Source organism: Candidozyma pseudohaemuli (genome assembly GCF_003013735.1).
Source record: "Candidozyma pseudohaemuli strain B12108 chromosome Unknown scaffold00014, whole genome shotgun sequence".
Classification (NCBI taxonomy): domain Eukaryota; kingdom Fungi; phylum Ascomycota; class Pichiomycetes; order Serinales; family Metschnikowiaceae; genus Candidozyma; species Candidozyma pseudohaemuli.
The window spans coordinates 169,484-181,251 of record NW_020194448.1 but is presented as its reverse complement, the minus strand read 5'-3'; the positions used below and the strand labels follow the sequence as shown (position 1 = coordinate 181,251).

General features: G+C 44.1%; 5 protein-coding genes across 5 annotated transcripts; 3 read left to right on the top strand and 2 right to left on the bottom strand.

Annotated features, from left to right (window-relative positions):
* Positions 1-643: 643 nt before the first annotated feature.
* Positions 644-1,565, top strand: C7M61_004419 (uncharacterized protein; the record flags this gene model as incomplete). The annotated part of the gene is made up of 2 exons (XM_024859739.1): positions 644-671; positions 718-1,565. 2 exons carry the CDS (start codon positions 644-646, stop codon positions 1,563-1,565), a joined length of 876 nt encoding a protein of 291 aa, XP_024712121.1.
* Positions 1,566-1,589: 24 nt separating this feature from the next.
* On the bottom strand, positions 1,590-2,300 carry DPB4 (DNA polymerase epsilon noncatalytic subunit; the record flags this gene model as incomplete). Its single annotated transcript, XM_024859738.1, has 1 exon — positions 1,590-2,300. The coding sequence occupies one exon, from the start codon at positions 2,298-2,300 to the stop codon at positions 1,590-1,592; it is 711 nt and encodes a 236-aa protein (XP_024712120.1).
* Positions 2,301-3,547: 1,247 nt separating this feature from the next.
* Positions 3,548-8,220, top strand: SAS2 (Sas2p; the record flags this gene model as incomplete). The annotated part of the gene is made up of 2 exons (XM_024859737.1): positions 3,548-4,557; positions 4,776-8,220. The coding sequence occupies 2 exons, from the start codon at positions 3,548-3,550 to the stop codon at positions 8,218-8,220; spliced, it is 4,455 nt and encodes a 1,484-aa protein (XP_024712119.1).
* A 137-nt stretch (positions 8,221-8,357) lies between these two features.
* On the top strand, positions 8,358-10,101 carry C7M61_004416 (uncharacterized protein; the record flags this gene model as incomplete). Its single annotated transcript, XM_024859736.1, has 2 exons — positions 8,358-8,376; positions 8,495-10,101. The coding sequence occupies 2 exons, from the start codon at positions 8,358-8,360 to the stop codon at positions 10,099-10,101; spliced, it is 1,626 nt and encodes a 541-aa protein (XP_024712118.1).
* Positions 10,102-10,144: 43 nt separating this feature from the next.
* Positions 10,145-11,707, bottom strand: SMF3 (putative divalent metal ion transporter; the record flags this gene model as incomplete). Its single annotated transcript, XM_024859735.1, has 1 exon — positions 10,145-11,707. The coding sequence occupies one exon, from the start codon at positions 11,705-11,707 to the stop codon at positions 10,145-10,147; it is 1,563 nt and encodes a 520-aa protein (XP_024712117.1).
* Between the last annotated feature and the right edge of the window lie 61 nt (positions 11,708-11,768).

The window sequence follows — 11,768 nt, the reverse complement described above, 5'->3', positions numbered from 1 at the left end:
ATTTTCTACGACAAGAGAAATTTTTCATGGGCGACTATGGGGTGGTACGTGAATACATCGTACTCTTTTTGAGACCCTCGCGAAATGGTTGCAAATTGATGGTGTCTGACAAGGAACTTTCCACAAAACAAGAGCATCAATTTCGAATTATTGGAAGAATAGAAAGCTTTTAGTGGATAGTATTCATAACTTGCTCCATTGGCGAGAGCTAATGAGGAATAGGCACAGCCTACTCAGGAGCTCTTTTGCACTGTCTGAAGTCTCTTCTTGTGACCAGGGTATTTATAAAGCTCCAAAGCTGGTTAAGCTGTAGAAAATACATCTTTATTCAACTCTGATTATTTGGAGAAGTGTTTGAACACATGTTACCCAACCTTAATGAGCCTTAAACGCACACTACAATACTGCCCTCAGGAAACTTCATTGGTTGAATCATTGTATGGTTTTACTTTATTAACTTAAAGGACTAATCTGTATCAACTAAAACAAGAATTCTGTTCGAAGCTAATTTTTTAGTTTATACTTCCCCACTGTGGGGCTGCTTACGATCAACTCCGGACGTTTAAGCGCATCCGCCGCTGCCATTTCCTGCAGTCCACATCAACAAATCCATTAGCTCCACAAAATTTAAAGTCCACTACTCATGACATACAAGGATATCCACAAACAACGTATGTACGCCGTATCCAATTACACCCAACAAATACTAATGACCAGTTATTTTCACTACGCTAACGCTCAATTCGTCAACGCTATACTCCACTGAAAATGTCAAGCTTGCGCACTCCGTCAATAACTTGAACTGCTCTGAGCTAGTCCTGCTGGAGCTAGGGCTTATAAACTCCTCAAAGACCCTTATAGGCCTGTTTCCAGTGTACACTAGCGGGGCAGTTACCAAGACTTTCCTCTTGATATACTTCATGAAGAAGACACTCCACAACCCTGATGGCAGCAATGATCTCGTCACTGTCGTTACTTTAGCACATCATGATGTGAACAAAACCCTTATTCTATCTATTCTCAAGAAGATTATGGACAAGTATTTCGAGTTTCGAAGCGAAATGAGCTCCACAGCGGAGAATGCCGAGTCGGCCCTGGAGCAACAAAGCAAAAGTAAACCAGGCGAATTCAAGTTATACATGACGCAAATCATCAAATTTGAGGAGATGCAATACGAATCGAATCAGCGCATGTATAACTATGGCGCTATCAATCGTGGGGACGACGATAGCGATGCGTCAGGCCCACCGAGGGGAGACGTAATCACACCAAACCAACTTTTATTGGCAAACGAGGAAGTGGGGGAGGTGCGTCTGTTGATGCTTGACAATATCAACAAGCTCATGAATCGAGGAGATAAAATCAATTCCCTCGTGGACCAAACAGATCGTCTCACGTCGTCCTCTCTGGTCTTCCAACGGAAAGCACAAGCCATCAAGCGAAAAATGTGGTTCAGCAACGCCAAGTTTGTTATCGTATGTGTGTCATTATTTGTGCTCTTGCTATACTTCTTCATCGGTTTCGAATGCGGGTTTCCGTTATTCGGCCACTGCATCAGGCATTAAATAGGTTGATTTTTATAGTCAACATTACTCGTCATCATCATCGGGAGCTTCTGTAGTGTCTGCACGGTCTGTGTCGCTCTTTTCTCCTTCAAGTTCCTGGTCATCTTTGCTGAGCAAAGCAATTGGATTTTGAGAGCGCTGGTCACCGCCTTCTTCGTCATCTTCAGGGTTCTCGTCGTCATCGTCCTCGACCTGAGTGTTGACCTCGGTATCATCGTCATCTTCCTCGTTATCTGGCTCCTCGTCGTCTTCTTGCTCTCTCTTACCAGCACTTATACTGTTCTCCGAGTTATCCTTTAACTTTTTGGCCGAAGGGCCTTCGTCATTCTCGACACCGGCAGCCTTGGCCTCTGCTTTCTGCTTTTTCTTGATCTCTGCGTTGTGCTCAAAAGCAGCCAATTTCAGCTGTACCTCTGGAACGAAGCCCATAAGCTCGGCCTTTTCCAAAGCTTGCAAAATATCTGCCGAGTTCACCGTTTTACGGTCAGCATTTTTAGCAATATGTCTAGCATGAAACATCAAGTGGGAAACAAACACCGTGGCAGATCTTTGCAATGCAGTTAGAGAGTCCTTGGAGATGATCATGTTTCCATCGTCCGACTGAACGATGTTTTTGGCAAGCTTTTGAATCACAGACTTTGGGAAAAGTATCTCGTCTATGGAGACGAACTCACTATCCTTGTGGCCTTGTGGGAACTTTCCCTCAGCATTTTTTCTCCAACCCTTTGGTGGCATCGTACTTGTGGATACTTGAGAAACGCGTTGCGCGATATCAAGAGTGGTAGTTCGACACACCTGTATACGTCAGACGAAAGACCTATAAGGTTTATTAGAAGAAATAATTTCTGAATAGTCGAACTTACTCTAGAATACGTGGTCTTGAGGTTTTCTAATTCAAGCTGATTTTCCCAACTATGGATCTCCCATTGTCGAATTCTCTCTGTGCTTCTAATATCGAATGGCTGCGAAACTTGATTCGCTAAGGTATGGTGAGTCTATCACCTTGACAGATGAATTATCTATCTAGTTCTTGGATTGATCATTTGGCAATCTGCTTTGCTCGGCTACATTCCAAAGCGTTAGAGAAATACATATATCCTACAATGTCTTTCACTCAATAAATTTATAACTATTTAATCTAGCACTTGCAAGAGGACTCCTGGGAGCAGGTGCACTGAGCACAGGTACAGTTGGAACATTTGCAGTTGGAAGTTGGAGCCATTTTGATTATCTGATGTATTTGAATTTGATACAGAATAAGTTCAGGCGGATCGGACCTCCTTATATAGTTGGTGAGTGATTTGTGCGGCGCATGAGTGACTTATGCCCTGAGTGATTTGTGCCTCCAGCATGACGCAAAAAGCACGCACGGCTGACAAACGATATAAGATTTGGTCGAGAATTTGTTTTCGATGGCAATCTTATTCTTGGAATTCTTTCGAACATGCAGTGTATATCAGGATGACGGCGTTCGTGCATTGTGCATGCTTGATGGCGTCAGGATGGGAGAGCTGCTTGGGGCATAATTTTCGCAAACATCTAGACGTATTTTCAGCGTTTTAAGCTTTCAAGCTTATCTGAGATGAAATGTATGTGTAAAATGCAGCCGCATTAAGTCTAAGGCCCCACTCGGATTAAAGGTCTTCATCGTAAAGAGTCATCAAACGCTTGTTTCAGGACAAGATGCACATTCCTTACTTAAAATCGCCTTACGATACCTTCAAGAGCACAAGCTTTTTCGACTTCTCACCAAACTGTTGATACCTCTTTCGCAGCCATCCCAGAATTGCAACCGATATACGTTCCACCACGACAAATCGCTCAATCTTAAGCAAACTCGTAGAGAATGACTTCTTTTTTCCGAGCAATATCACCGGTGTCATAATCGGCTATCCCTAGCTCCCCATCCACGCTCTTCATCACCCACTACATACTTCGCGGTATACAATCCATCGCATCAACACCATCATCACGCTCGATAGATGCCGGCCGACAGCACAGTAGATGTTGTGGAGGCTCCAGTCTTGGAAGCGAAGTCCTCCAGCAAAGGGTCACATAATCCGAAACTGAAAAGAAGCGACGAATATGGCGTTCTAAGTGCCCCAAACATCGGACTGGTGGTTTTGGGAGAGCATCAGTTCAAAACATGGTACGGTAACGGCGCGTATTTCAACTCCGCTGGAGACTCAGAGCTAGGCATTGACAGCATACATGTTAGTGGCTCGTCACGAAGAAAAACACCCGCAGTGGACTCGCAGCTTTGGCTTGACAAGTTGTATGTGTGTGAGCATTGCTTCAAATACACCGCAGACGAGGGCAAAATGACCTTACACAGAACGTTATGTCCTCTACGAAAGCCATTTCCGCCACTAGGAAGGTTGGTCTATTCAGACACGAAAGCACCGTACCTCATCAAGCATGTTCGAGGGTTCACCCATGAGCTTTTCTGCCAAAATCTCTCGCTTTTTGGCAAGCTCTTCCTCGATGACAAGTCGGTCTACTACAACGTCGACTGCTTCGACTTTTACATTCTTTACGGCTTCGATCCCCAAGATGAGGACATTTCCGGGTCGGTGCTACGCAAATACTTCAAACCAATGGGCTTCTTCTCCAGAGAAGTCAATTCCTGGGAAGCCGACAACAACCTCGCATGTATATGTGTTTTCCCGCCGTATCAGAGGCTCCATCTAGGGCAACTCCTTATCGAATTTCTGTATGCGCTCGCGCTGGTGACCCCAAACATGGCACGGCTGGGTCCTGAGTTCCCTCTTTCGCCATACGGAAAGGTCAGTTACCTACGATTCTGGTCCAAAAAGTTGGCCTCCCATATAACTACTGATTTAGCACATAAAGATAGTGTCACTCTTCTGCAACTCGGAAATGACACGGGATTCCGGAAAGAGGATACACTACTCGCATTGGAGTATATGGGTGTCCTAGAAGAGGACCCTGACACCGAAGATGTTTACGTCAACACAAGCAAAGTGAAAGAGTGGTGCAAGAAAAATAATTTCAATGGTTCCATTCATCAACAAATTCTTAACCCTCTGTGTCTTCTCCTATGAAGAAGGTGATCAATGGTTGCAAACGCATCGAGCATGCATATGGGGTATATCAGAGACGCGAAGGCGAGTGACACTTCAGGCCTCCATCCGAATGAATGTCTAATATGGAGAAGCCCCGATTCTTTCGTCCGAATCCTCCTCCAAGGTCATCATCCATACCTGAACCTGTTCGTGTTGAGCCACCCAAAAGCTCGGCCGAGTCCCTCTTTGTACAAGAAGACGATGATGAGGACGTGGTCGAGGTGATTGAGGAGCCTCACCAGAACGGTTCTTCACAGCCTACCCAGGATACGACTATGACTCAAGTTCCTGTCACCATGCTGAGTCAGCCTGTTGAAGAGCAGACGACTCTAGCGTCTCTGCAAGACTCGAACGGCTCCGAAACTAGACTATCTCAAATCGGTTTTGATCTTTTCAAAAGTCAACTACAATCAGTTATTGGCGATGCCTCCAACAAGGCATTGCGTCATCTTTACCAAAAGTACTTCAATAGACCCAACTATATTCAGCTTGCGACGAATGAGTACTTCAATAACATGGAGTTGGGCGCGACTCCAACGCAAGAAGAGGTCAAGGAAGAAATGGATGTAAAGGAAGAGCGAAACGAGGAGATCAAAGAGCTATATGAACGCATGAGAACTCAAGTGAAGCAAGACCAAGAGGAGATCAAGGCCAGTCTGTGGAAGAAATACATAGGAACGCTTCATTTGGAAGCTTGGGCGACGCGACCATACCTTCGCAGCCTTACTTACAAGCAGCCCTTGATGATAAAGAGACTTATACCAACTAAGATGAAAAGATCCTCAAAGGTTCAGGCAAAGTTTGGGGATTCAGCTGTTATTCGATTATACACTGAAGGAAGTGACAACAGAGAGATAGGCCGTCTACCGGAAGATGTTACCAGAATTCTCTCGCCTTTAATTGATCTCGACTTAGCTCATTTCGAAGCAGCAGTGATGATGGAAACGAGCAAACGAATTTCCATCGGTGACCCTTTCTACATTCTGGTCCGCTGCTTCCTCAATAACAATACTTTTGTCAATCATGAAAAATACGTTGGCAGTGAGGATGTGGATAATGCTTCCCCATCAAAGAAAAGAAAAGTCGCAAAGGGGGCTGGTTTCAACTACTCAAAAGAAACCGATGCTGAGGCAGCTCTTAGACTCAAACAGAAGTCCATCGCAAAGTTGTTCGATAAGTTACATATTGTTCCGTTTGATGAAAATCTGCCGCCCGCTGAAGAACTTGTGGTGCTCGATGATGATGCCTCCCCCGAAGACACCTCTACCAATGCCACAGTGGATGAACTTAGTCTTGATCAGTTGAAAGACTTCTACACCGCTAACCAGCATTCAGATTATTTAGATGATTTGCCGGAGTCAACGACGCCTCCAAAAGAGAACTTCAAGTTGGAGCTCAGACCTTACCAAAAACATGGACTTTCATGGATGTTGGCGAGAGAAAAAGAGATTGATACTCTCGAGACCTTGTCAACGAGTGAAGGCGAAGGATTTTCCACCCAAAGGCGTCAAGCTATTCGTCAAGATGAGGGTGTGGTGAACCCTCTTTGGAGCAAATTCAAGTGGCCCACAGACCCTGCAAGTGAGGTTCAAAACCTGCCGGAGGACGAGTTTTTTTACGCCAATTTGTATAACGGCGAGATGTCCACTGATAAACCTATGATGAAGAGCTTTTTAAAGGGTGGAGTCCTTGCTGATGAGATGGGGTTGGGAAAGACGATTTCGACTTTGTCCCTCATTCATTCCGTTCCTTATGACTTGGAGGCAATCAAATTCGAGCCTCCTCGTTATGCTTCCAAATCGACCTTAATTATTGTTCCGATGTCATTGTTGTCACAGTGGAAGGCCGAGTTCGACCGTTCTAATAACAATAAGAACCATAGGTGCTTCATTTACTATGGTGATACAGTTCAGGCCGATTTCTCTCAAACCTTATGCGGACGATCCACCAATATACCGATTGTCGTTTTGACGACTTACGGCACAGTTCAGAACGAGTGGACTCGTTTCAACAAAACGCGTGATGAAAACGGCAAACTCCCTAAGTTGGGTCTATTCTCTGTGGAATATTTCAGAATTGTTTTGGACGAAGGTCATACGATTAGAAATAGGACTACCAAAACGGCGAAGTCTGTTCATGAGTTGGAGCTGAGAAGAAAATGGGTACTAACTGGAACTCCGGTGGTAAACAGGCTAGATGATATATTCTCCATCGTCAAGTTTTTGAAGCTTGAACCGTGGAGTAATTTTTCATACTGGAAAACATTTGTGACCTTACCATTTGAGCAAAAGAAGTTCAACCAAACGTTGGACGTTGTCAAGTCCATCTTGCAGCCGATATTTTTGAGGCGTACAAAGAACATGAAACTGAAAGAAGGCAAACCTCTCATCAGTCTCCCAGAGAAGGAAGTCATCGTGCAAGAACTTGATTTCAGCAAGAGAGAACAACTTTTTTATGAGTTCTTTAAAACCAGAGCATTCCAGTCCTTCAAGGATGGTATTAAGAGCGGTGATTTGTTGAAGAAGTATACCCAGATCTTGACACACATATTGCGGTTAAGACAAATATGTTGCCATGCTGACCTCGTTTCTAAAAGTGATGAGCTCGATGAGACTTGGGCTCGTGAGTTAGAAGAATTTGAGAAACCCTCTTTGTCTGAGAGATTTGAAAGCGATACAAAAATGAAGCAGACGATGTATGGTCTTTACAAACGTATCGATATCCCGAATAGTGAGTGCTCGATATGTACGCAAGCTCCGATTAGTGTTGGAGAGATGATAGTTACTGAATGTGGACATAGCTTTTGTTTCCATTGCTTGAAGGAACACATAGAGTTCCAGGCTAATAACGGAAACAGTCCGCTTTGTCCAGATTGTCGTGGCCCAATCTCGATATACAGACTCTTCAAAACTAGAAATAAGGAGATGGAAAAGAAGGAAGTTAGATTCCACACAAATGAGCAAGTGGACGATCCGAGCGCAAAGTATGAATTTCAGCTTTATCACTATGATCCAGACAGAACATCCTCAAAAATTGAGGCGCTTATAACTCATCTTATAGCCCTCAAGGATCAAGCTCCGGGTGAGCAAGTTGTGGTATTCTCTCAATTTTCCAGTTATCTTGACTTGATCGAAAACGAGTTGAAGGTCATCAGCAACAATGGCGACGATTTCGAGGTTTACAAATTTGATGGCCGTTTGAATCTCAACGATCGTGAAAAGATCTTGCTGAGCTTCACCGCCGAGCGTAAAATGAGTGGAAAGGTTGTTGTCCTCCTCTTGTCGTTGAAAGCAGGGGGAGTCGGTCTCAATCTTACTTGCGCTAATCGTGCGTTTATGATGGACCCGTGGTGGTCACCAAGTGTTGAGGATCAGGCTATTGACAGAATTCATCGAATTGGTCAAGCTCAGAATGTGAAGGTAATACGTTTCATTGTGAAGAACAGTATAGAAACCAAGATGTTGCGCATTCAAGAAAGGAAGCGTATGATGGGAGAAGCAGTTGAAGTTGAAGAGGAAGAAAGAAGAAAGCAAAGAATCGAGGAGATCAAACTCTTATTTGAAGAGTAAGAGTACGAAGTGCTCCCGGCATGTATATAAGGAAAGTGTGTAGTCAAGCCAAATTCCTGCACGCGCATTATCAACACCAAAAGTGAGTAGAAAAAAAAAGCGTTTACCAGTAACTGTCTACATTTGTTTACCGCACCATGAAAAACGATAATCAAAGTATGTACAATGAGAACACACCCCAGACTACAATTTATCATCAAAAAATTGACTGATTCTTATTTCTTTTTGATGAATTATGTGTCTGTTATGCTTCGGTCAATTTACTAACACCAAGTCGTCTCCAAGCTACTATTAGATTTCTTCGTGGTTTTAGAAAAAGCTGATACACTAGCCATAATCCAACAAGAGTCCATTCCTGAGACTTTTTTCCAAGAAACTCCTGAGTTTATACTAGAGTCACTCCAAAAACACATAGACGAAACCCCTGATGACAAGAGAGTCTCGATAAAGCACAAAATAGACCAAGGCCAGTACACTTCCCCTTACCAAATCTATCATGATATAACTGTGGCGTCCAGTCAAGAGATAGCCAAGCATGAAATTGGCACCGGCGATTACCAAAACATTGATTACTTTCATAAGTTCACCACAGAACTCTTGATCAGAGAAACTGGACGTTTGGGCCTCCGGCTCACGAATGAAGATGAGGAAGTCGTCAAGGATGATCCTGAAGATGTTCTCAACGTATTGCGTGAGGACTTTGACAAGATTTCTTCAAGCTACAATGTTGCTAATGGTGAAACTGTTGTTTACATGAACAAGGTGGAGGAGCCACCTCTTCCAGCCTACCACAGCTTATATTCCTCCCAATCACCACCCGAGCCTAAGATCAAAACGCAGCCACTCTTCTCCAGTTTGATTGGTAAGTCAGCTCTTGATCTTAGAAACACAATAGTACCTGATCCATACCTGTTGGCGAAGGTCGTCGGTACCACCAAAACCGTTCCAAGCAACTCAGAAACTTTGAAGAACTACGGAAACCCCGTGGCCAAACCGCCTGGACCTGGTCAGCTTGGTGGTCAAGTCTTGGATAGCTTCTTCCATCCAAATTGGTATACTGTCGAGGCCCCCAAGTGGTTGGTGTATAAGCAAAGAGCATTGAAACCGCCAGTTGAGTCTACCCTTGTTAAAGAAACTTTCGACAACGAGTTGAGAACTTTTGAGAAGGTGTCCAGTACGATAAGATCGTTTGGTCCAGCCACTGACTCGAGAAACTCGGTTCTCAGCGCTGAACTTCGAAACTCCGTGTGGTTCAATCATTTTGGTGTCAAGTTGATAAATGACATAACGAAAAAGTATTCTGGAATCTCAACATCGAATGGTGATCGCCCAGCTCCTAATAAGGAGGACACAGCCATGGAGGAAGACACCCCTCTCGATGACCAACCAGCTGCCATCGATGCAAATGGAAAGGACAATTTTGATTTGGACGACTTAGACGCAAGCCTGGATGTGATCAAGCTTGAGAATCTTGTAAACTACAGACCAGAAGAGGTTGCGGCCTTAGCTGAAATGAAACGAGAAAAAGAAGAATTCAAATCGCCTGCAAGAATCCAAAAGATCATATCATTGAGTCTTCTCAGACTCAACAAGTTGCGTCAAGAAAGATACCGTCTGAACGGTAACAAGAAGCACGATGCATCTGTTGCAGAAGTTGTTCTTTACAAGAAAATCACGAAACTTCTTACGCTCCTTCTTCGGTCCAAAGCCGGTCAGGACCAGGCTTTCCCTCACACTCTCAGCAAGGAGTTGCCTGTGCTACTTAATGAGATCCCAGGTGTTTTGCCGGGACACATGCCTTCATCCACTTCCTCGATTAACAAGACTGGCAGACTCGCTAGCATCAGAGGGCCCTACAAAAAGAAGAAAGGTTTCATGTAAATGTCTATCTTTATCTAAAACCACCACCCCCTATGTATTTTAATCAAACCTCAATACCAATGGAAAAGAGGTACACCAAATAGATGTTCAAGAACGTAATAATGAGCCATGTGCCAATAGCTGCCACATTCAACCACTTACTATTCTCGAAAAACACAACTTTTTGCGAAGAATCGCTCGCCCCCTCACCTTCTGATAATAACGCCGTTTGCTCGTCAGCTTGACCAGATCTGATGTCACTGACAGCCATATACTTACGGCTAGCAGTGAACCATATCAATGGAGCACTGACGACTGGAAGAATAAAACTCAAAACAACTTGAGAAGAGTTCATGATTGTAGCCACACCCTCGCGACCTAAAATAATGATGACAATCAACACTGGAATGATCGCCAAAACTCTTGTAATGATACGACGAAGCCAAGGCTTGAAGGACCAGTTAATGAATCCCTCTGAGATAATCTGACCTGCCATGGTACAAACGATACCAGCACTTTGCCCCGAGAAAAGCATGGATAATGCAAAAATCAAACCAGCGGCTGGAGAAATGTAGTGAGACAACATTTCGTAGATGGACAACAAATCAGCGTCATCAGCATCAGGCTTGCCGTATAATGTGGATCCTGCCACAATCAATATTGACGCGTTCACAAATACTGCAATGATAAATAATGAGAGAACCAACTCAGTATACGAGTAATTCAAACAATACTTGATTGCAGCATGAGAAGGACGATACTTCCTGGCGAGGCTGGATCCATCGGACATTGCAAGGAACTTATTCTGGGCTGGAGCCAAATGGATGCTTTGCTCCTCCGCTGGTAGGTTTATTTCGCCTTCGTCGTTGACGTCAACGTTGCCATTTTTGATATCATAATCCTTCAACCGGGACTGAACCAATGATGATCCAAGATATAATGAGTGTGGCATGACAGTGCTTCCAACGATACCACAACTCAAGAATAATGCCCGAGACTCGGTGAACACACCCAAATTCACAGGCAAGAAACCTTCGACGATTTTGCCAAAAGAACCAGGCTCAAAGTCACACTTGAAAAGCTCGACAATAAAACACACGCACGTAGCAGCAACCAACATTGCAACCATTATCTCGAATGTTCTTGTCTGACGCAAGTTTCCGTCCTTGTGATACGCCAACAAGATTATAAGCACGTCTAAAACCGTAATTAGAACGCCATAAACGAGTGGAATACCAAAAAGGATCTCTAATGCAATAGCAGTTCCCACAACTTCTGCCAAATCAGTCGCAATAATGGCGATCTCAGCACAGGCGTACAAGAACAAGTTAAGCCACCAGGGCAAATTCAAACGGCACATCTCAGCCAAATCAAGCCCAGTCACGGTACCCAACTTGACACATAGACACTGCAAAACAACAGCGAACAAGTTGCTGAGGAAAATTATAATCAACAAACTGTACTCGTAATCAGCACCTGACGAAACTGCCGTGGAATAGTTGCCGGGATCCATGTATGCAACGGAGACCATAATACCTGGACCAATGAAGGACGCGTATTTGCTGAGAATCCCCCAGCCCTGCTGAAGAGCCAGACGGCCTGGACGCTCGTTGGGAAGCACAGGCATGAAAAGGAGTAGTTATTGCGAATGTTGACCGTATGTCAAATCGCACTGTTATCAACATACA